General features: G+C 58.6%; 2 protein-coding genes across 2 annotated transcripts; both read right to left on the reverse strand.

The window, feature by feature from the left end:
- Window positions 1–321: 321 nt before the first annotated feature.
- CLDN9 (claudin 9) lies at window positions 322–975 on the reverse strand. Its single transcript, XM_060079513.1, has one exon. The coding sequence runs from the start codon at window positions 973–975 to the stop codon at window positions 322–324; it is 654 nt and encodes a 217-aa protein (XP_059935496.1).
- A 10,353-nt stretch (window positions 976–11,328) lies between these two features.
- Window positions 11,329–22,631, reverse strand: GREP1 (glycine rich extracellular protein 1). Its single transcript, XM_060079236.1, is given in 23 exon segments — window positions 11,329–11,392; window positions 11,631–11,684; window positions 11,787–11,831; window positions 12,019–12,132; window positions 12,285–12,344; window positions 12,430–12,459; window positions 12,546–12,608; window positions 13,017–13,049; window positions 13,154–13,195; window positions 13,775–13,861; window positions 13,864–13,905; window positions 14,192–14,227; window positions 14,332–14,364; window positions 18,824–18,856; window positions 18,976–19,035; window positions 19,135–19,167; window positions 19,263–19,289; window positions 19,987–20,040; window positions 20,145–20,177; window positions 20,930–20,965; window positions 21,573–21,627; window positions 21,719–21,748; window positions 22,611–22,631. Coding segments are annotated over 22 exon segments (1,011 nt in total). The 5' UTR covers window positions 21,734–21,748; window positions 22,611–22,631; the 3' UTR covers window positions 11,329–11,366.
- Between the last annotated feature and the right edge of the window lie 358 nt (window positions 22,632–22,989).

A 22,989-nucleotide genomic window follows, 5' to 3' on the forward strand; every position in this document is an offset into this window, starting at 1 on the left:
GGTGAGGCCCAGGTTCTGGGGGCAGGGGAGGGCTCAGAGGAAGAGGAGGGCCAGCCTGAAGAAGAAGAGAGCAGAAGAGAGAAAATTGGGGGAAGCAGGGGCAGGCCAGGGCACCCTGCCTGGATGGAGGTGGGGACCCCACTGAGGAGGGTCTAGACTCTGTCAGGCAGGCTGAGACTAGCCCTGCAGCTGGGCTGGGCTCCAGCATCTGGAAAGTGGGTTTCACCTGTGGGAGGGATTGACAGTAGAAGGCAAGGATTAGGGCAGGGCATCCAGCACAAGGTCAAGGTTCTAAGCAGCAGGCTTCCATGGACATTCACCTCACACGTAGTCTCTCTTGTCCAGCCCAGATGCACCCGAGCGGGAGGGGATAGAGTAGCCCAACCTCGGTCCCCGGGGACGGTCGATCTGGGGCGGGGGGCATGTGCAGCAGAGGAGGCCCCCGCCCAACATAAGCAGGGCAGACGCCGCCCAGCCCAGGTAGAGAGAGGCTCCCAGCTCCCGCTTGAGGGCCTCAGCCACCAGGGGGTTGTAGAAGTCCTGGATGATGGCGTGGGCGGTCCAGCACACAGGGATGAGCACCAGGATGCCTGAGAGGAGGAGGATGATCCCCCCGGTGAGCACAATGCGGGCCTTGGCGCCTTCATCCTCCACGCAGGTGGTACACTGTGCACCCGTGATGGCCACCAGCAGGCCAAGCAGGGCCAGCAAGAGGGCGATAACACAGAGGGCTCGGGCCGCCTGCAGGTCCTGGGGCAGCGCCAGCAGCGAGTCGTACACCTTGCACTGCATCTGGCCGGTGCTCTGCACCACGCAGGACATCCACAGCCCCTCCCACACCACCTGGGCCACCACAATGCTGTTGCCGATGAAGGCGGTCACCTTCCACAGGGGCAGGGCGCAGGACACCAGGGTCCCCAACCAGCCCAGCACAGCCAGGGTCATGCCCAGGAGTTCAAGAGCAGTCGAAGCCATCTGTCCCCTCAGTTAGGTGTTCCCAACTCTAGGAAGCCTGGATGATTTGCAGGAGTGGGTCCGATGGTGTGGAGCGTAAGTCAGCGTCCTCTGACCAAGACAGTCCTCACATCTGTGAGCCTCTGGCAAGGCACCTTCTCGCTCCGTGCCCCTCACAGATGTGTCTCTGAACCTCCACAAACACAAATCAACCTCAAGTCCTGCTCAGCTGAGCGGCTGGTGTCCCTTCGAGGGGCCCGTCGCCCCTCAGATGCCCAGCAGCTGCTCCACAGTCAGGTCCCACCACCGGCTGTCTGACCCAGCTTGCACGGACCCTCCCGACCCACCTTCAGGCTGAAGAGAGACGTGTCCCCAGAGTTGGTGCAGGTTCACGCTGAGCGGCTCACCTGGCGGTGCCACCTGGGGACTCTGCTGGCTCCCGGTTGCAGGCGGGGTTTTAAGGCCAAGGCAGGGGAGGAGCAGAGAGGCCGAGACTGGGGAAGCCAGAGTGATGGGAGGAGGCGGGGCTGGGGATGGGATGGGGGCCTCAGGGTCAGTGCGGGGGTGGGTCATGACCAGGATGGAACAGGGGAAGAAAGAACATCCATGCCGTGGGAACCCATGGACAAAGGAATGGGGAGACTGAGGACCAGCTGTGGAGGAAGGAATGGGGGCCATAAAGGAACTGGCTCAGGACAGAAGTGGGAGGGTATCTTGGGGAGCCTCCTGTCCCCCGCCCGCCGCTGTCTCTGCTCTCCGCCACCCCGTGATGCAAACGCACCAGCTTCCCCAGTATCACACACCCCGCCTCTGTCCACCTGCCCGCCAACCGGGGACTCTCTGGAATCTGATCTGTCTCCCGTCTCAACCCAGTGGCGCTGGCAGCTCCCGAGGGAGGGGCCCCGCCCACACTGTTCCCCAGCAACAGGTGCCTGGCGCTCAGCTCAGGTGGCATCACCCAGGCAATGGCCTAGAAAACCAACCCCCCCAACTTCTACATCAGCTCAGGTGTGCCATCCCCACCCCTGCTGCTGAAACTGGGGGCTGAGCTGAGGGTGTCTGGGGGCCGGGGACAAAGAGCCCGTTGTGCAGGTGGGGGAGGGGGGAAGGGGGAGAGTAGCAGGGGCGCGAGCCCTCCGTGGGGGTGCAGCCCTAGCACCCAACTCTGTTCCTCGGGGAGTGGGACACCACAGAGGAGGGCGTCCCTGAGCCCTGCCCCACAGTCCTCAGGAAAGACACCCCTCCTGAAGACCCCCTCAGAGCCTGTGACTCCCCTCGTGGGGGCAGCCTGGAAGTCACACAGACCATGGCTCAAATCCTGTCCCCCACCCGGGGCCAGTTCATGGAAGGTCAAGGTCCTTAGCCTCCTTGGGTCAAAGATCCCTTTGAGAAGCACACAAACAGGAGCCCCTCATTTTGGGCAGGCCATGAGCTCCTTCAAGGCTCTCCCTGGGTGCTAAGAGCTGAGGATTTTTGTGTGAAAAGGGAGTTGGGGGCTGATGAAAATTCCAGTCTCCAGGGTGGTGGGGAGGACCCCCGGGGGAGAGCTTCTCCACCCGCCCTCCTCCTGAGGAAGTTGGAGCTCACCTGGCCTGTGGGGCAGGGGTGGGAGGCCCCCCAATGCACACCTGGTCGCTGCACCACTCTACGACCCTGAGGGAGGGGAGGGGTGCTAGGTGCCTCCTCACCTGCCCAGTGGGGCTTCATTTATAAAGGATTCTAATTTCAAGTGGCTGCATTGCTTCTGGGAATGGGTTTTAGCAATTTTTTGGAAGAGAGGTTTATATCTTCATCAGATTTGCAAAGGGGTGGGTGCCCCAGAAAAGCACAAGAACCCCTCCCCCTAAAATGGAGCAACTGAGGCCAGTGCCAGCCAGTGGGTCTGATAGGTGGACTCCAATGATTGGAGCTTTCTCCACACTGGGTGCCTCCCCAGAGAGGGGCAGAGATCAACTGGTATGGGCTGACCTGGTGGTCCCCGGCCTGAAGACGGGAGGAGGGTGCTAATGCTAGCTGGCTGGGAAACGGCCAGAGCTCCCTGCTGGCTGTGATGGGCAGGGGGAACCCTAGGCAGGTTGTCCAGCTCATCTAGTGCCCCCTCACGCCCCCAGGCCTCAGATTTCATGGGGGTAGGGGGTGGTTGAGAAGAAGGGCAAATAGAGGCAAGCCTTCAGTGGGCTCCCTCTGGGGCCACCAGGAATCCAGTCACACAGGTTTGGGCAGGCAGGTGTCAGGGAGCGGCAGCCAGCCTGGATCTCTGGAGGGCCCACCGAACCGCACAAAAGGCCTCCCATCCTGGGCAGCCTCAGCCCAGGGCGTTTTCCTTTCCCAGGCCTGGAGAGAGTCTGCCTCCTGCCTTGGGCATAAGGTCACCAACTCATCCTGATTTGCCTAGTACGTTCCTGGTTTGAGCACTGAGTCCTGTGTAGGGGGGTCGGGGGGGACTGGGACAGTTGGTCAGCCTGCAATTGGGCCTTGCTTTAAGGGCCCACCAGTTCCACAGGCAGCTCCAACCCCCTCCCCGCAACGTCGTGATGGGGCCTGATGTGGGCACTACACACACCAGGTAAACGTGGTGCCCAGAGATGGCACTAAGAGGACCCTGAACTTCTTAGATCCCATTTCCTCTTCGGCCCGACATGTCTACACTCTACCCCTGCACTGCCACACGGGAGGTGGGCGCTCAGAGGATGAAGACACCCCTCTCGCCGCCGCCCCCAGAAACCAATCCCAGCCGGACCTGCCGCCGGGGGCGGGGCAGCTTCAGCTTCCTCCCACCTGTCTCCCACTTTTCCCCCTCTTGATAAGGCGCCTCCTCCACAGCCTACACGGAGAGTAAAAGTGTCAGAGAACTAGGAGAGGCACACTGTGTGTGTGGGGGGGGATGGGCAGCAGAGGTCAGAGTCCCAGGGCACCTGGGCAGGAATGTACTGCCCACCCTCAGCCCTCCTCAGGCCACGGCTGGGAGGCCCCAGGCCCCCTCTTAGGTCCTCTGGTCAACCTGGATTCAGCTGGATCTGGGAACCGAAGGGTTAAAGTTGGGGCCTAGGCTGGGCCTGGGACTCGGGCTGGAAGGCTATCAAATGGAGAGGCCAGGACCCCCACTGTGTAGTTACCATCTCAATGACACTTTACTGAGTTCGCAGGAAGCCCCACCTCATCCGCCACCTCCTGGGAAAGAGGTGGGGGAGGAGAACCTTCCCCACTGTACCAATGAGGGAGGAAACCAAGGAAGTGGAGGAGGGCTTGCCCTCCTCACCCCTTCAGGGAGGGACAGAACCGAAACTAACCTTTGTTCTCTCTGGGAGGGCGGAGGGGTAGGAGGCTCAGGTGGGCAGAAGAGACTGCAGCTCAGCTTAGATGGAGGTGAAGTGGGAGGGGGTTAACTCCAATCCTATTGTCCATCTCGCTCCCCTTACAGGGGAACAGGACAAAAGAGGGGAACTGACTGTGGCCACCATGGTGCCAGGAAGGGTATGGAGGTAGCTATGGGGGCTGCACAACAACCCCAAAGGCTGCATCGCCCGTTTCCCTGGGGAGGCACCTGAGGCCCTGAAGTTGCAGGTAGAAAGCCCTGGCTCCGGAACCAAAAGGAGCAGAGGAAACGCTGACATCCCGTAATAATTCTCATGGACTCACGCCCCCATTTTACAGACAAGGGAGCAAGCTCAGAGAGCTAAGGAACTTGGCCAAGAGAACACGTGGGAAACAGGACAAGCCTGATGCAACCCCAGACTGACTTCAAAGCCTCCGGCTCCTTGCCCAGCAACGCTGGCTGAGCTTCCTGAGGGTAAGCTAGGCCTCCTGGTGCCTCTTTCCCCGAAGGCAGTGCAGCCCGCAGCCCAGCCGGGCCACCCCCCACCATGTTGAGCTTCCCTCAAGCCATCCTCCCTGCATCCTGTCCTTTCCTCCAGAGCCAGCCATCCACTCCTCCTCCCACTCCTCGAGGCTCCCTGCGTCATGGGGAAGTCTCTGCACAGAACAGCATCTGTATCTGATTACACGGGAAGCCACCCTCCACCCGGGTTCACTTTCACCGTGTCCATGTCCCCGTCTCAGAAAGCAAAGAGTACTCTCCACTTGCAGCGCGCAGATCAGTGAACTCTGGGGTCAGACGTGGTGTCAACCCCACCCCAGGACCTTGCTGGGCAAGTCACGACTGCCCAATCTCCCGTGTCTCCTGGCTATAAACCAGAGGGAGAAGCCTGCCCTGCTTACCTCCAGGGTTGCCAAAGGCACTGGCTGGGCCGCAAGTGCCCTGCACACCTTAGGTATTATTGTAGGTATTAACTTGGGACTAGAGTATTTAATCAAGATCACAACGGCAGTTTCACTTGTAAACTGGGGCCGACTCCATTGACTGGGTAACAACTTTATTATCAGTCGTAATTGTCAGCTTACAACCAGCAGCAGTTAGCCATCTGAAGCTCTGAGAGTGCTGTCTTCTTTAGGAGCCCACATTCAGTCCTGTCCTTCCTGTTTACTGTCTGATTCTCGGCTCAGAGTGGGGAGGGCTACAGGACATAAAGAGCATAGAGGAAGCAGCAAGCTGGCAGGAATGCGGACTCGGCCACAATTCAGCAAAGGGGAAAGTCAGTCTACTATTTTTCCTGTGCCAGTGAGAGCTTTATCAAGGCACTAGCGCCTTTGGATCCTGTGCGAGTACTCCAAGGGCACCCAAGGCTCAGGTTCAGCAAGGGGTAGGGCCTAACACATGCTTTAGGGAAGCTGAAAGACAGCGTGGCAGGTGGGCCAGCCCCACAACAGAGAGCACACTGCCTGTATGGATTAGATGGTGGCCCCCAACATTATGTCCAGTCCCAAGCCCTGGAACGTGTCAGCGTGGCCTTATTTGAAAAAAGGGTCTTTGCAGGTGTACTTAAGGATCTCAAGGTGAGAGCATTCTGGACTTAGGGTGGGCCCTACATCCAATGACAGGTGTCGTAAGAGAAAAACAAGAGGGAGATGTGAGACACAGCTACAAGGGAGGTCATATGAAGATGGAGGCAGAGATTGGAGTGATGCAGCCACAAACCAAGAACACCTGGAGCCACCAGAAGCTGCAAGAGTCAAGGAAGGATCCTCCCCTAGAGCCTTGGGAGGGAGTATGGCCCTGGGACACCTTGATTTTGGACTTGTGGCTTCTAGAACCAAGAGAGACTAAATTTCTGTTTTAAGCCACCCAGTTTGTGGTGATTTGCTACAGCAGTCTCAGGAAACTCATACACTGCCTTTCTTGCTGGCAGGTCCCAGGCTCTCAGAGGTCTCCCAAGGTCAATTTGGCTTCCTGACACCACTCCTGAGCTGCTGTAGAAGAGCTCATTGAGATAGGACTTCTGCCTGGTTACTTGAGCCCAAGCCACCTGAGTAACAAAGGGAACTTTATTCTGCGTTATACATGCTGGGGAGAAAGGGGGGTGGGTGGTGGTGAAGGGAGGTGGTAAAGATGGGGAGAGAACAGGGGCTTCCTCTCATGACTCACCCTGGGAGCTTTCCTGTCCCTTGGGGATGACTTCAGAGCCCTTGCAATGTGACACTCTTGTTCCAAGGCCCAGTATCGACTGTCCATCAACACCGCTGTTCTTCCCGTGCGCCCAGGCCCAAGGCACCCCAGGATCTATTTCAGCTGAAAGTTTGACTTCTTAAGACTTGGAAGGCAGTTTCTGAGTTTCCAAGAAGCCATACAAACTTCAGCAGAGAAAGACCTTAGCGATGGCATCCAAACCCTTTACTGTACAAGGGAAAATGAGACATTTTGCGTACTCTAGTAAAAGTATTTTTAAATTTTGTTTTCATTTCCTCAAGCCGCGTGCTGTGGGCTCCCAGACCCACCTGCCCAGATCACCAGCCAGTTTATCACTACCAGGAATTAGTTACATTCTCAAATGACCAGGCAAGAGGCTTCCTGTAGGACAGTAGGAAAAAATGGAAGAAATGGCCCCAATCTTCAAACGAGCTTATTTTCAGACTTGCTCCTTCCTCCCCCAAAGCTGGGCTGCTCCCAACACGCCCTCCTTCTTCCCCAAGACGGGCTCCGACCCACGCCCCTGAACCTGCCGGCGGGGAAGGCGGCGAGGGGCATAGCCCCTGAATCCAGTCAGGGCTGCCAACTCACCCGCCCGCAGCCCCTCCGGGGCGGGGAGAGCCGGGCCTTCAGCACGGCGGCGACAGGAAAAAGTGCGGAGGCGGGGGCGGCAGTGGCAGCGGTGGGGGGAAGGCGGGCAGCGGCCAGGGGTCGAGCGGCGCAGGCGGCGCCGGCAGGTTGAAAGGCGAGGGCCGGGCGGGTAGCGGCGGCAGCGGCTGCGGGGGCGGCTCGGCGTTGAGTGGCGGGCGGCCGCGCGCGCCCACGGGCCCTGGCGTGGCGGCAACCGCGGTCTCGGGCAGAGGCGGCAACGGCAGGTGCGCAGGCGGCGGCGCGGGCGCGGGGAGGCGCGGCAGGCCCTGCAGGGCGAGCGCGGCGGCGGGCGGCGCGGAAGCCCAGGCCTCGGGCGGCAGGTCGGGCAGCGCCGCGTGGGCGCCGGGGCCCCAGGGCGCCAGCGGCTTGGGCCGCAGCGGGAGCGCGGGGAGGGGCGGCAGTTCGGCCAGCGCGAGCGCCGAGGGAGGCGGCGGCGGCGGCGCGGGGCTCAGGCCGGGCGGCAGTCCGGGCAGCGGCGGGTGCGGCAGGGACGGAGCAGGAGGTGGGGTCAGGGATAGAGATGCGCGGGCCCGGCCTAACCGCGAGTGGACGCGGGCCCGGGCCAGCCGCGGATGCGAGCGGGAGCGAGGAAGCCGGGACGCCAGCTTGGCCACCACCGCCGCCGCGCCAGGGCCCCGCGCGAACAGCCCGCGGAGGCCTTGTTTCTCCAGCAAGTGGCCACGCGCCGCGCTGCGAGAGGCCCAGCCAATCGGAGCCGTGCGCCACCGCGCTCCAGCCAATCAAAGGCCAATGCGCCGGTGACCTGTGCGTTTCTCCCGCCGGCTGGCACGAGCTGTCACTGGCAGCCAATCAGAAGCAGCAGCACTCACTGTCAAGGTCTTCTTCCCGCCCCTCCTTCAGTTCCAGCCAATCACAGTATTCCGGGTTGCCGCAGGCTCCACCCCTCACCATCCCTGAGGCCAGGCTCTGCGTGAGCAGTGGGCGCCCCCAACTGGCCTGAGGGTCCAATTAGCGCGCAGCCCCCTCTACAGCCCCGCCCGCCTTCCCTACGACAGCCAATGAGGAGAGTGTATGGATCTCTTTCTTTGGCGGGGTTTGCCCTTAGGGATTCCGGAGTGATGCTCCTGGTGTAGGTCACGATCTACACAAATCCCCGATGAATGATCTTACAGAAAAGATGAAAAGATATCAATTCAAAAGCAAAGCTTGACATGCAGCATTTGTGTTAACGTTGTTAAGAACGGTTGTAAACAACACAGATGGGTGACAATCAGGAAAAAATGAGAAATGGTCAATCTATTTAAAATAGGAATATAGAAATCTTTATTAAAACATATTAGAGGGCTTCCCTGGTAGCACAGTGGTTAAGAATCCGCCTGGCAATGCAGGAGACACGGGTTCGAGCCCTGGTGCGGGAAGATCTCACATGCCACGGAGCAACTAAGCCCTTGCGCCATAGCTACTGAGCCTGCTCTCTAGAGCCCGCGAGCCACAACTACTGAAGCCCGTGCGCCTAGAGCCTGTGCTCCACAACAAGAGAAGCCACCACAATGAGAAGCCTGTGCACCGCAACAAAGAGTAGCCCCTGCTCGCCGCAACTAGAGAAAGCGCATGCACAGCAACAAAGACCCAATACAGCCAAAAATAAATAAATAAATTTATTTAAAGAAAAAAAAACAATATTAGAGGGCTTCCCTGGTGGCACAGTGGTTAAGAATCCGCCTGTGCATATAGGGGACACAGGTTAGAGCCCTGGTCCAGGAAGATCCCACATGTCGCGGAGCAACTAAGCCCCGGCGCCACAACTACTGAGCCTGCTCTCTAGAGCACGCAAGCCACAACTACTGAAGCTGGCGCGCCTAGAGCCCTTGCTCCGCAACAAGAGAAGCCACCGCAATGAGACGCCGCGCACTGCGACAAAGAGTAGCCCCCATTCGCTGCAACTAGAGAAAGCCCGGATGCAACAATGAATACCCAGTGTGGCCAAAAATAAAATAAATAAATTTTAAAAATATATAGGGGCCTCCCTGGTGGCGCAGTGGTTGAGAGTCCGCCTGCCGATGCAGGGGATACGGGTTCGTGCCCCGGTCTGGGAGGATCCCATATGCCGCGGAGCGGCTGGGCCCGTGAGCCATGGCCGCTGGGCCTGCGCATCCGGAGCCTGTGCTCCGCAACGGGAGAGGCCACAACAGTGAGAGGCCCGCATACCGCAAAAAAATAAAAAATAAAAAATAAATGAAAAATAAAATAAAAAATATATATTAGAACATTTCTCAGTGGGTTAGAAAGGATATCATCCACTGCCCTCACTGAGACAGTCTGCTCTGTGCCCAAATGCTGCTCTTAATCCTGTTCTCCAGTAAAGAGACGATGTGGTTTATTCCACACCTCAGGTCAGAGAAACACAAGATGATTTTTTTTAAAGAAATGACAAAAAAAAAAGAAAAAAAGAAAGAAATGACATCCAGGATTTATTTATTTATTTTTAATAAATTTATTTATTTAATTTATTTTTGGCTGTGTTGGGTCTTCATTGCTGCCCACAGGCCCTCTCCAGCTGCAGAGAGCAGGGGCCACTCTTCGTTGTGGTGCACGGGCCTCCCACCACTGTGGCCTCTCTTGCTGCGGAGCACGGGCTCCAGGTGCGCGGGCTTCAGCAGTTGCAGCATGTGGGCTCAGCAGTTGTGGTTCACGGGCTCCAGAGCACAGGCTCAGCAGCCGTGGCGCTTGAGCCTAGCTGCTCACGGCATGTGGGATCTTCCAGAACCAGGGCTTGAACCCGTGTCCCCTGCATTGGCAGGTGGACTCTCAACCGCTGCGCCACCAGGGAAGCCCAAGATGATATTTTTAAAGAATCAATACTTCTGTGAAAAAGCAAAAGTCTATAATGATTCTCAAATAGAGCAAATTAAATGAGGTATGCTAAGAGAAATCAGTCTGGAATTCCAATAATGTTTACACAACCTCCTCAAGGTTGTTCAACCCAAAACCTTGTGCATACTGCAGTCAGATTTTGGTCTACACTTGTTATCCTAAATCAGGCCACAGAAAGACAAGCTGAGTTCCTCATAGGGTGCCAAATCCCATCAACTCTATTCAGCTGGAATTCTTCAGTTAAGACAAAACTTCACCAGATTGCAAAAGGTGTAGGCTTGGGAAGGCACAGCTCAGAACAGAGGCTCAGAGAGACTGGTTCCAGGACTAGCCAAGACCTCGGTCAAAGTTCAGAATAGCAGATCAATCCCCAATTGCGCAACCTTCATTCTGGACCCAGCCTAGGAGAGTAATTTGCTTCCACATTTCTGGGTGATTAAACTTATAATCATGGGATGAGAAAACGAAGCAATCCAGTAGCACTGATTACTGACATTGGATTAGTAACTGGCTTTTTAAAATGTTTGAAAGTGTTCAGTAATCTGAGATATTAAATATCTGATTTATTCATTTCCAAGAGGGGCTCATTTCCAAGAGCCCCTTAAGTGCTTAGGAAGAAGTTGCTGCTTGGATTTGTACACACGTACGCCACCCCCTCACCCTGTTAAGAGATCAAGTAGATTATGTGTGTAATTATTTGAAGTGTCTAAGGGAATTAAATTAATCAGGCTTGTAAAGCATGCTAAATATTTAGGGAGAGGGGATATGGGAACATATGTATATGTATAACTGATTAAATTTGTTATAAAGCAAAAAATAAAAATAAATAAAAATAAATAAATATTTAGGGAGAAGCTGATCTGTCAAATTTATAATCTAATTGAGTACTAATCAAAGAATGTGAAAGTGAGTTTTACATCCAAATTATAAGGCCAATCAATACAATGAGGTCTGGAAGCAAATATAATGGCTTAAGGAAAATGAGATTTTTAGTTGGATCATTTTAATAAGTTAATTATAAATTAAAACACAAATGACGCACAAGTCCCCTAACTTGGACATGGCTCCATCGCTAGATTGTGACCACGTGATTCCCCCCTCCCCGAGGGCAGGCCTGAGTTTTCACATCTCTCCCATCTGGAGCACAGCCCCTGGCACACAGCTGTGTTGATGTTTGTTGAAGGAATGAATAAGGGGCCCCCAGCTGGCCCCCAAACCAGCCAGTGATCCCCTGCACACAGCACACAGAGGCAAACAGGGAAGCACATTGTCTTTATTGATAGTTCCAGCCCACAGGAGACCCCAGGCCAGAGGCCAAGCCCGAGGGTCTGGCCAGCCTCGCCTGGCAGACCAGGCTCTGATACAGAGGCGCTCAGGGTGGGCAGTAAATCTGCTCTGGTGCTCAGCATTTCCCAAGAGGGCAGCAGCCTGGGAAGAGGCAGAGCAGGGCCGTGGTGAGCCCTGGCTCCCTCCTCCCCCCCTGGGGGACATGAGTCCTCTCCCTCCCCTGGCCTCTGAGGCCAGTCACCCAGCAGACACACACAGGTAGCCTGAGAGCTGGCTATATGTCCCCCCCGAGGGCTGGGGGTGTCCCCCAGTGCAGCCTGGAGGGGCAATGGTGGTGGCATGGGATGAGTGGGGGCAGGGGCCCTGCATTCCCTCTCACCTCCATAGCCATTTCCCATCAGGCCATTGCTGCCTCGCTTCACCTCAGGGCCCCCTAAGGCACACAGACAAGCCAGGGCACCCCAGTCACCAGAGGACTTCGCAGTCCTCCTGCCCACCCCAGCTTTACCCCAGGCCCTGGGAGACCCCCACTCACCTAAGGGCCCAGGGCCCAGCTCTGGCCACAGCTGCCCACAGGGCCCTGGGGGGAGGGGCAGAGGTGAGAACACTGAGTCCCTTCTGTCCCCCTGCTACTCCCTCCACCAGGAGTGCCCTCCCTCCATCTCTGCATGGCTATAAGGTGGGCTGTACGGCTAGGCCCAGGGCCCAGAGCCTAGCTCTCCACAGCCACCTGACCCCTGATGACCCGTTCCCACACACCCCATTACCTGGCTGGCTCCTGACCTCTGGATATGCACCTCCGGCCCCATATCTAGGCCTCAAGTTGGCCCCCCAGGGCTGGAGGGAGGGCCAGGGAGAGCCCCTCGGGGCCCCGGCCTGACCTGAAGGAGGAGAGCTGGCTTGGGACTCCTGCTCACCGGAGTTGTACATTCAGGATGCCCCAGTCCTTCCAGGGTCTCAGAGCCCCTCACCCACTCGGCCTGGTCCCTGCCACCCTTGCTAGGGTTCCCTCTGCTCCCCCAACGTTTCTTACCATTTCCTCCAGGGGCTGGAGCAGCCACATTGGGGCGCACAACTGCTGCCCTCTCATACCCTGCAAGAGACCCAGCTGACTCCTGCCCTGCCCCTGGACATCCCTTCCCCCACCCTCTGCACGGTGTCCCCTGGGTCCAACTCACCATTCCAAAAGCCATCAGTCCCAGGGAACCCTGGAAGAGGAAAGAGAAGGTCAGAGGCAGGAGCAGGCCCTGAGCCCAGAAACCCCCACCCCACCCTACCCAGCAGCCCCAGGCACCTGGCTGTGCGCGGGCCTCAGGGAAGACCCCGGCTCCCAGACCACCATTCCTGTAACCAAAACCTGCAGGAGAGCGGTGGGAGAGGGGCTGGTTGGGATGGGGCGGGGGCAGCATGAGGGGGGCCAGGGTGACCTGCTCATGGAGAGACAGGGAGGGGCAGACAGACAGACTGACTCAGAGGCAGCCTAGAGAGGACCTCCCACAATCCCCCACCATCATCCAGCTAACCCAGTTGAGCCCACCTTCTGGAAGCCGTCCCTCCCTCCCTCTGGGCACTTCCCTTTCTGCCTGCTGAGTCTGTCACTCTGCCCTCACCTGAGACAGGATCCCACTGGCTCTGGCCACCACTGTGGTCCAGCACATAGTACATAATTGCTGGGTGGATAAGGACAGAGACTGACAGACAGACAAGGAGCACTCTCTGTAAGGGAGACACAGCTCGTGCCCAGGATGGGGACGCGGGGGCTCACCGACTTTCTGGGGCTTGAGGCCACCACCAAAGCCTGGGGGAGAGGAAACAGTGGTCAGAGATAGCCGGTTTCACCTCCCTGCTTCCTGGGCTGGTGGAGGGGAGAGGAGGGAGAACTCAGGCGAAGGGCCTCCTCACCCAGTTCTGCTCCTGGTCTGTAGCCATTCAGAGGCTGGTACCCTGTGAGGGGAATGGAGATGAGCAGGGAGGACCCAGACTTTCCCGAACTCCTTGGAGGCCCAGTATGGACCTTCTGGACTCTGAGGAGGAAGGGACTCTCCTCATCCACAGGGAATGGAACCAGAAGAAATGAGATAAGAAAGCAGCAAGAGATACCAAGGGTAGACTCAGAGAGGGACTTCCTGGCCTTAAGGTACCTGAACACCTGAGATGACCCAGGGAACAAGGGAGATGGAGGAATGACCTGGCATGGGGTGGGGCAGGGAAGGCAGACATACACCTGCTTCCTGAGGTTTCAGCCCCCACTGGACAGCTGGAGTAGGTACTAGAAGGAAAGCCAGGGGATAGGAGTGAGCCCAGGGTGGGGCAGGTGGGGAATGCTGCAGACTGCCATGGGGGAAGGGGCTGGGGGAGCTGTCATATTGGGGGTCATGTGGGGTCTCAGGGCCAGAGTTCAGGCTTTTCCTCACTGACTTGCTGGAGATCAGGCCTGGGAGATTCTGAGTGGCCCAGCCAGGCCCAGGCCCTCCTGGGACCAGGTACCCACCAGGGCCCCTCAGGTCCTTCATCCGCACTGACCTGGGAACTTGCTGTTCTGCACTGGGGGAGGGGGCTGGGATTTCAGGCCCCAGCCACCTGCTTTATCGCAAGGGATCCCTGGAGTGAAGGCCTGGCAAGAAGCCGTGGAGGGACCCCACCACTGCAGGGACCTAGATGGGGAGGAAGGGAGGGGGCAGTGAGCCCAGGCCAGTGCCACCCCCAGGGTGCCCTCCTGGCCTCCACATGGCCAAGCCACCCGCCTGTGGTGGCTTCTAGGGCAGACACACCTTCCAGGGGAGACAGTGGCCAAGCCAGAAAAAGCCCAGCTCCCATGGGCCACAATCTGCTCTGGGGACAAGGTGACCCAGCCACCTGATGTAGTTCCTGCTATTGCCCACCTCGCCCTCCACCTTCCAGCAATATCCCCCCATTTCCCTCTGTTCCCCGTCCCCTCACCTGGCTGGGCCCCCAGCCCATTGCCATTGCCATATCCTGGAGAGGAAAGGCAGGGATGTGAGGGACAGTATTGGGCAGGGGGGTTCTGGAAGGACAGCAGGAGGAGGTGCAGGACAGGGATGGGGAGGGCTCTGGCTCACCTGGCTTCTGAGGTTTCAAACCCCCTCCCAGACCTGCAGGAGAGACAGAGGAAGCCTCAGACCTGACCAGTCCTTCCCCAGAAAGGAGCCCTCTGTCTCCCCTACTGAGGCCACCACTGAACTCACCTGGAGGGAGCTGCAGCCCATTCCCTGGCATGTATCCTGGGAGAAAGTGTGGGCATGAGGGCAGGGGCTGGGTGGGGGAGACTTCAGAAGGGGCAGAAAGGAGGCAGGGATGGACTCACCTGGCTTCGGAGGGCTCAAGCCCCCTCCCAGGCCTGGGGAGAGACAGACAGAGGCTGAGTGACAGGTGGACCCCACCCTGCCCCTTCTCTTCCTCTTTGCCCAGTGCGCCCTGTGCCCCCTCTTCCCCACCCCCCAGAACTGCAGGGCCTGACCCTGCCCCCCTCACCTGGCTGGGGCCCTTCACCTGGGAAGGCTCCAACTCCCAGCCCATTCCTGTAAACTGGGGAGACAGAGTGGGAGTTATGAGGAAGAATAAAGTGGGGGGAGTAGACAGTTCCTGGGGGTAAGAGAAGTGGGGGGGTCCAATTCTGACACCAAGTCCAATTCTGGGGTTTTTCCAACACCACCAAGTAATTCTCAGACACCATCTGGGTGTCCTACAATTTAACTCAAGTCCGACACTGTCTACCTGGAGACAGCATGAGATCCCACAGGTCGAAGGCTCAGACTTCTCCCCCCAGCCCCACCCCACATTTCAGGCACCAATTTCTAGTCTAAGTTGTCACCTGTGCTTCTGACCAACTGGTTGTAGATCAGAGATTCCCACCACCCTTAGGTTTGACTAATTTGCTAGAGCGGCTCACAGGACTCAGGGAAACATTTTACTTACTAGATAATCGATTTATTATAAAAGGATATAACTCAGGAACAGCCAGTTAAAAGAGATGCAAGGGACAAGGCACGTGGGAAGGCACGAAGAGCCACCCTCCCAGCACTTGCACGTGTTCACCAGCCCAGAAGCTCTCCAAATCCTGTTCTTTCGGGGTTTTATGGAGGCTTCATTACATAGGCATGATTGATTAAATCATTGACCAGTGGTGACTGACCTCCAGCCCCTCTCCCCTACCTGGAGGTCATGGAATGGGACTGAAAGTTCCAACCCTCCAATCACATGGTTGCTTCTCCTGGCAACCAGCCCGCACCCTCAGATGACCTAGGGGCTTTCCAAAAGTTACCTCATTAACATAACAAAAGACATATCCCTCTCCCTCCCTCCCCCCTCCCTCCTTCTCTCTCTCTCTCTCTCTCTCTCTCTCTCTCTCTCTCTCTCTCTCTCTCTCTCTCTCTCTCTCTCTCTCCAGGAAATTCCAAGGCTTTCTGGAGCACAGTGCCAGGAATGTGAGGAAGATTAAACATACATATTTCTTCTTATAAATCACAATATCACAGGGTGGGAAGAGAGAAAGGGAGGGTTTACCTGGCTTCTGAGGCTTCATGGCCTCAGCAATGCTTGGAGAAGAAAGAGATGGGAGCAGGTAAGGGACCCATGACACCCCTCTGAGCCTCTCCTCCAGAACCCTGGCATCTGCCCCCAGCACCCACTCCTGTACCTGGTCCATAGCCAATGGGAACCGCAGACCCTGTGGGGATGGGCGGGAGGTGGGGGCGTGGGGAGAGGTTGAGGAACACAGGAGGCCAGAAACTGGGCTTCCCTTTCCTCCCAGTTTAGGGACCAGAAAACTTGGAGCCTCCTCTGCTGCATTCCATTACCAACTCTGCCCTCTCCAAGGAGCCCAGGAGAGGACCCTCAGAACCGAGTCTGGGTGGGGGCCACCTTGCCCCCTCCTCTCTCTTCCTCGCCCAGCCTCCAGCTTTCCCAACCCCTCAGTTCTGAGCTGGGGGGCCTGTGAGGGATGGAGGGATGAGCAGGGGGTTGGGGACCCTGGCTAAGTTAGAGGCAAGGATTTGTGGTCCCCCCTACAGAGCCAAGCCAGAACCCTGGAGGCTCTCCTCACCCCCTCTTAATCCTTCACCAGTCCTGCCTCTTGAAGGCCTGGGAGGGAGATGGGAGAGAATGCCTAGATGTGGACCACACCCCAGAGCCCACCAGTCTCACCTGGCTGGGATCCCAGCCCGTTGCTATTCCCAAATCCTGGGGGGACAGATGGAGATGGGTGTGTGAGTAGGGGGAGGGGAGATTAGGGTTTGGGGGGAGGTGGAGAGACATGCCCGGACAAGGCTCACTTGGCTTCTGGGGTCTCACACTGGCTCCGAAGCCTGGTGGAGAGACAGGGGGCAGGTTAGGGCTCCTGGCCCCATCCCTAGGCCTCCCTAGCATCTCCAGGCAGGCCCGCCCCTACCTGCTACATAGCCATTTTGTTTGTTTTGTTGTTTTTTTTGTGTGTGGTACGCGGGTCTTTCACTGTTGTGGCCTCTCCGTTGTGGAGCACAGGCTCCGGACGCACAGGCTCAGCGACCATGGCTCACGGGCCCAGCCGCTCCACGGCATGTGGGATCTTCCCGGACCGGGGCGCGAACCCGTGTCCCCTGCATCGGCAGGCAGACTCTCAACCACTGCACCACCAGGAAAGCCCTACATAGCCATTTTGAGCTGCAGGGCCTGGGGGCAGGAGACAGGGGCTCTGGGTACAGCCTCTCTGAGGCCCCTGCACAAAGCAAGGTCCTTTAGCTCTACCCCACCACCCCACCCCAAGCCGGGCCCTCAGCCTCCTCCTGGGGTCCAGCCTCCCTGTGGAGCCTGAACGCCATCCCAGCTGCCTGGGTCCAGTCTGGTTGGTGTCACCACCACCACCCACACCAACCAGCCAGGAAGGTGGACACCTTGACGTCCCCTGTCCCCTCACCAACCACATGCTCTGCTCTGGGTACGAGCTCCCGCCTCCTTGGCCCCCAGCCATTTCCAGAGCCTGTACCCTCTCTGGTCCTCTCTCTCTCAGATGCCCCAGCTCAATATTTTCAGTGGGGCACGGCCAGCAGGCCCCCGCCTCTCCTCCACCTCCCCAGAATGTGCCCCCGTTACATTCACTCTCCTTTCCTGCCTGCCTCCTCCTGCTGCCCGGGCTCGGGAAGACCTGCCGCCCCACCTGGTTGGGCTGCCCTGGGGACATTTGTTGAAGGAGTATTTGTTGTGTGACGCCAGATGGGAGGGCGGGTTTCACCTGGCTTCTGAGATTTCAGCCCTCTGAGGCCTGGGGAAGAGAAGGAGACTGTCCAGTGAGTCCACCCGGATCCCCATCCCCTCAGAGCTAGGGACAGCACCTCCACCCCTGCATCAGCCACCCCCTCTGAGCCCTGCGCCCCTAGAGCTCTGGGGTCGCACCCGGCTGGGCTCCATTCCCGGTCCCAAACCCTGGGGAGACAGAGCAAGAGGCCTGAGCAGAGATCAGGGACTCAGGAGAGATCAGGAGTCTCAGGACTCCGGAGAGGTCAGGAGCACAGATGCAGAGATGACAGACAGAGCCCAACAGAGCAGAGCATGGCTCACCTAGCTTCTGGGGTTTTCCTTTCCAGAAACCCCCACCTTTGGGTCTCCGCCACCCCACCCCCAACTCAGTCCCGGTCCCCTCTCTACCTGGTCCAAAGCCATTTAGATCTGAGAGACCTATGGGGGGGTGGGTGTGACACAGGAAATCTGGATGGCACTGAAGTGAGAGTGAGCCCCAGCCTCCCCGCCTACCCAGACCCCTGCCCTCCCCTTCCACGTCCCTCCATTCAACCTAGCTAGGTTCACAAGAGGGGTGGGGAGCTCACTGGGGGGACCTGTGATAGGAAAAGGGCTGGGGAGACTGAGGCGGCTGAGAGATGGGATCCCAGATCCAGCCTTCCTCCATCCCTCTGGCCCAGAAGATTCCTGGGGTCTTAACATCCTTGCTCCTCCTTGCTCCCACTCTGGATGACAGGAGCCCAGCCCACCCACCGCCCAGAAACGCCAGCAGCCTCCTCCCCGAGTTCTCCAATCCCTGCCTACTCCAGGTAGACAAGGGCTTTTGCTCCCTGCTTAAAATCACAAAGGTGTGTCCCACTGCCAAGTTCAAGTCCCCGCAGGCCTCCAGCCTTGGGCTGTGTCCTCTGGCTTTCCACCTCTGGTGGATTGCCCCCCAGGCCTGACCACAGCCTGTAACAGCCACCTGGGGGTCTCGGCTTGGGTACTGGGCCCAGAGGGTCTGCAGCCGGGTCAGGGTTGACCGGCTCTGTCTGCAGTGTGCAGCCAAGGTCGGGCTCAGGCAGGCACTTGGGAAAGTTGGTGGAATGAGTGAGCTTCTAAGAGGCCCCCTGTTAGGAGCCCAGAGTGGTGGCCGGCAGTGACCTCTCCCTCCCCCAGCAGGCTGGGCCCTAGCCATCTTCACCTGGCTGGGCCCCCAGGCCATGGCCAATGCCCTGTCCTGGAAAGGAAAAGCTGTATGTGAGCAGTGGATTGGGGGAGGACTTGGGATGGGGACAAGGACAGGGATGGACAGGGACAGAATTAAGATGGTGGGACGGAAGGGCAGGGTCTCTGTCTCACCTGGTTTCTGAGGTTTCATGCCCCCTCCTAAGCCTGGGGAAAGAAGAACTGAGCCACATGCAATGTGGACCCCTCCCAGCCCCTATTCTCCCCCAAGAAATCAAGTTTCTGCCCTCCCCCTCCCTCCTTCCTAGGACCCCAGGTGCCCTCACCTGGCTGGGCTCCAACTCCTGGGAAGGCCCCAGCTCCCAGCCCATTCCCGCTGCTGAGTCCTGGGGAGAGAGAGCAGGAGTGAGTAAGGGGAGCAGGGGTGGGGGTGGAGGGACGATGGGGGGCAGAGGACAGGGACATAGGGACAGGGTGGGGCTCACCAGGCTTTTGAGGTTTCACGCTCCCTCCAATTCCTGAGAAAGAGACAGAGACTCGGTGAGGGAGACTAGAGCTCCTGTGAACCCCGAACCCAAGCACGTGCCGCCAGCTCCCCCCACCACTCCCCTACCTGGTCCCTGGCCGTTCTGAGCGGGGCCTGTGGAGAGCAGGAGGGTGGAGGCTGGAGCCCAGCCCGTGCTGGGTGGGCCCACACCTCCTGTGGTGTCCTCACCCCACAACCTTTGTGCCCCCCAAAAGTTATTCCCCTGGAGCATGCCCAGAGAGGAGCCTGGAAGTCTGGAAAAGCCTCCCCAAGACCACAGCTCAAGCCAGAGGAGTGGCAGCAGTGGCTCATCCCTGGGAGGGTGGCACAGTGGCAGGGCTGGGGACAGAGTGAGAGGGCTCCCCTGCACCTGGTTTCTGAGGTCTTACGCCCCCTCCCAGCCCTGGAGAGTTACAGAGAGATTGACACTGACCTCTACCAGCCCCTCCCCTAAGAATGTGGGCCGGGACCCTGAATCCCCCTTGCCTGCCCCTCCCTGCAGCCCCCTGGCCCTGGAAAAGCACCAACGCTGAATCCATTTCTGCTCCCAAATCCTGGGGACACAGAGGTGGCGCTGTTGGCTGTGGGCTGGCAGGTTGGGGCAGGCAGAAGGGGCCAGGATAGAAATGGGTGGGGAGAGTGCCAAGATGGGCAGGGCAGGGCTCACCTGACTTCGGAGGTTTCATGCCCCCTCCCAGGCTGAGCCCCTGCCCTCCCCCCAGAAAGCAACTCTCTCCCGGTTCCCTGATTCTAGCTCTGTTCACGCCTTCCCCCTCCCTGGACCACAGGGTGGTGCCCCAGGTGCCCTCACCTGCCTGGGCTCCCAGCCCTGGGAAGGCACCAGCTCCCAGCCCATTTCCATATCCTGGGGAGACAGAGCCAGAGGGGAGGATGGGGGGAGGGGCTGGGGATTCAAAGGGCAGGTAGATGGAGAGGTGGGCAGAGGGGCGGTCATGGAGCAGGTCTCACCTGGCTTCTGGGGTTTCACCCCCTTTCCAAAGCCTGGGGAGAGAGATGCAGTAGATGAGGGCACCCCAGGGATCCAGCCTCTTCCTGGGGCTCCATGAGCTGAGGGCTAAGGTGGGGGGCATTTGTGGTCCCAGCTGAGGCAGGGGTGGAGCAGGCGTGCCCTTGTTCTCCATTCCCCAAACCAGAAAACTGGAACCGTTTTGGTCCTTCCCTTTGCCTCCAGTGAGTCACCAGTTGTGCCCTGAGGGAGCCCGGGGGAAGACCCAGTGGTATCCTCCCCACCCCTCATATCCAAACCCATCTTTTTCCTGGAACCTCCTCACCTGGCTGGGTGGCAGCACCTGGGAAGGCCCTGACTCCCAGCCCATTCCCGTTCCTAAACCCTGGGGAGACACCTGGGGAGACGGGGCAGAGAGATGGGGAGAGACAGGTAGGGTGAGGCTCATCCGACTTCTGGGGTTTCACGACCCCTCCAATGCCTGAGAGGGGGATGGGAGTCAACTGAGGGTCTCAGGAGACCCCATGTCAGGGGTGCCCCTAGAATCCTGGCCCCACCTCCACCTGTTCCCTAGCCATTGGGAGCTGGAGGGCCTGTGGGGAGAAGAAGCCATGAACTGGGTGGGTTTGGGGTGAGGGTGCAGGACCCTTGGACCCCACCAGAAACAGCAAACTTGAAGGCTCTCTGTCTGTCCCTTCACCCCCTGGAATCATTCACCAATCCTGCCCTCTGCTCCAAGGTCTCGGAAGGAGCAGGGGGAGGGGCAATGCCCAGCCCCACCACTCACCTGGCTGGGCTTCTAGCCCATGCCCATTGCGGAATCCTGGGAGAAGAGATAGAGGTGAGGTGTGTGAGAGAAGGGTGGGGAGACAGAGAGAGAGCCGGGGCCAGGCAGGGCCCACCTGGCTTCTGAGGTTTAACACCCTCTCGGAAGCCTGGGGGAGACCCAGTGAGCCAGTGAGAGACCCAGGACACCCTCCACCCCATAGCCATTCTGAGCCAGGGCCTGTGAGAACTCAGCTCCAGTCCGTTCTTCCCAAGAAGGGTGGGGGGTGCAGGAGGGGCCCTGGCTCCTGGGAGCCCACTCCCCTTTCTTCCTTCTTTCGGCTCTGAGCTGGCCCAGGGCCTCGCAGTGAGCTGGACTTGCCCGCCCTGGAGCTGGGTTCTGTGGGCAACCGGGGACAAGCAGGGACAGGAAAGAGTTGTACCCCCGGGGCGTGTACATGGTGAGACAACAGAACCGCCTTGATGGATTCCTGGGACAGGGGAGCGGTGTGTAGGAGGGAAAAGACAAGGCCTGCAGGAAGGGTGGTGGGCGGGCTTCTCCACCCGGGGCTGGGGTGGGGGGTGAAAGTGCAGCAGTGTGGTCCCCAAGTGTTTCTGAGATGGCTGCCTCCCCCAGACCCAAATCCCATTTGCCCATGCCTTACCTGCTCCTAGACCACTGCGGGGGCCGTAGCCTGTGGGGGAAACGGGAAGTTGAGCCTGCGGGGCAGGAGGGGCCAGAAGCTGGGTGTTCTGCTCTCATTCCAAGGACACAGAGCTGCCCCGCCCGCCACCCCTCAGCCAGCTTTACCTGATGGATATCCATTCAAGCCTCCTAAGCCTGTGGGGTCAGGAAGAGAGGGTGACTTAAGAGCCAGCAAAGAGCTGAATCTGGATGCTCCCTGCAAAGCGAGAGAGCACACCCCCCTCTCTGGGCCTCAGGTACCCTGGGGTCACCGCAGGGTGAGCAGACTGGTGGCAGGGGCAGGAGAAGTGGAAGAGTCCCTGGCATGGAGGGAGGTGTCTGGGTAATACCCCTGGGAGCAGATCCCCCTGTACCCTCTTCCAGGGGCAGCTGCACCTCTGGCCTCCATTCTCTTTTTTTTGTTTTTTTTTTGGCCTCCATTCTTACTTGAACCCCTCCCTTCCTGGAAATCCCATCCTCGACCCCAGCCCCGAAGTCTCTCTCCTGCAGCTTAGGTGTGTCAGGTCTCAGGAGGAAGCCCCTCTCCCACCTGTAAGGCCCCACAGGTCCCTGGAGGGAAGACCCTTCCGGACACCCCACCCCCGGCCCCGCCCCAACTCGCCTTGTCTCCTCCCTTCCTGTCCTATCTCCATGCCTTTGCCTCAAGTCACTGCCAGCGATGTCCTTCCCCTTTCCTGTTGCAATCTGACCCCCACCCCCACCCCGCAAAACCAGCTCCAGGCCTTCCTCCAGCCCTGATGTTCTCACACCCAGGGTTGAGATTCTGCCCCATCTCAACTCAGTTCCAAGGGTGCAAGCTGTCTGTTTCTCACACTTGAGCTGACGTGAACAAGGTCACCTGCCAGGAAGAGATGCATGACCCTGTGTTCTCCTGGGCCCCAGATCTGGATCCCAGAGCAGGGAACATCTGGGGTGCTCCCCCAGAGAGCTCCCAGACCCCTGCGAGGGGAAGACCAGGCCCTCTTCCTTGACCCCAGAGCCTAGAGGATCCACTTACCTTTCCCCAGGCCAGGAAACAATGGAGGTAGCCCTAGGGGAGGAAGGGGGGTCCTGACTCGGGGCACGGACCCCAGGCATCTATCCCCCAGTCTCCCATGCCCAGCCCAGATTCACAGACCCTCCCCTCCTTCTCTCTAGAGCCCCAGCATCTGGCCCAATGCTCTACCTACACTCCTAGCCCCAACTTCAGCTGCCCAGACCCACCAGCAGCCCTGCTGCCTGCTCTCACCGCCTTGCAGGCTTTCAGAAGTCAAGCAGAGCAGGAAAAGGGTGGAGGGGAAGGTCCAGGTGCTCATGATGAGGGCAGAGTGAGAGGGCACCCACCCTTTGGGCCTTTAAACACCTCTGCTATGTGGGGGCCCACACCCAGCTCCACC

This window comes from Mesoplodon densirostris, chromosome 16 (assembly GCF_025265405.1).
Source record: "Mesoplodon densirostris isolate mMesDen1 chromosome 16, mMesDen1 primary haplotype, whole genome shotgun sequence".
NCBI classification, from domain to species: domain Eukaryota; kingdom Metazoa; phylum Chordata; class Mammalia; order Artiodactyla; family Ziphiidae; genus Mesoplodon; species Mesoplodon densirostris.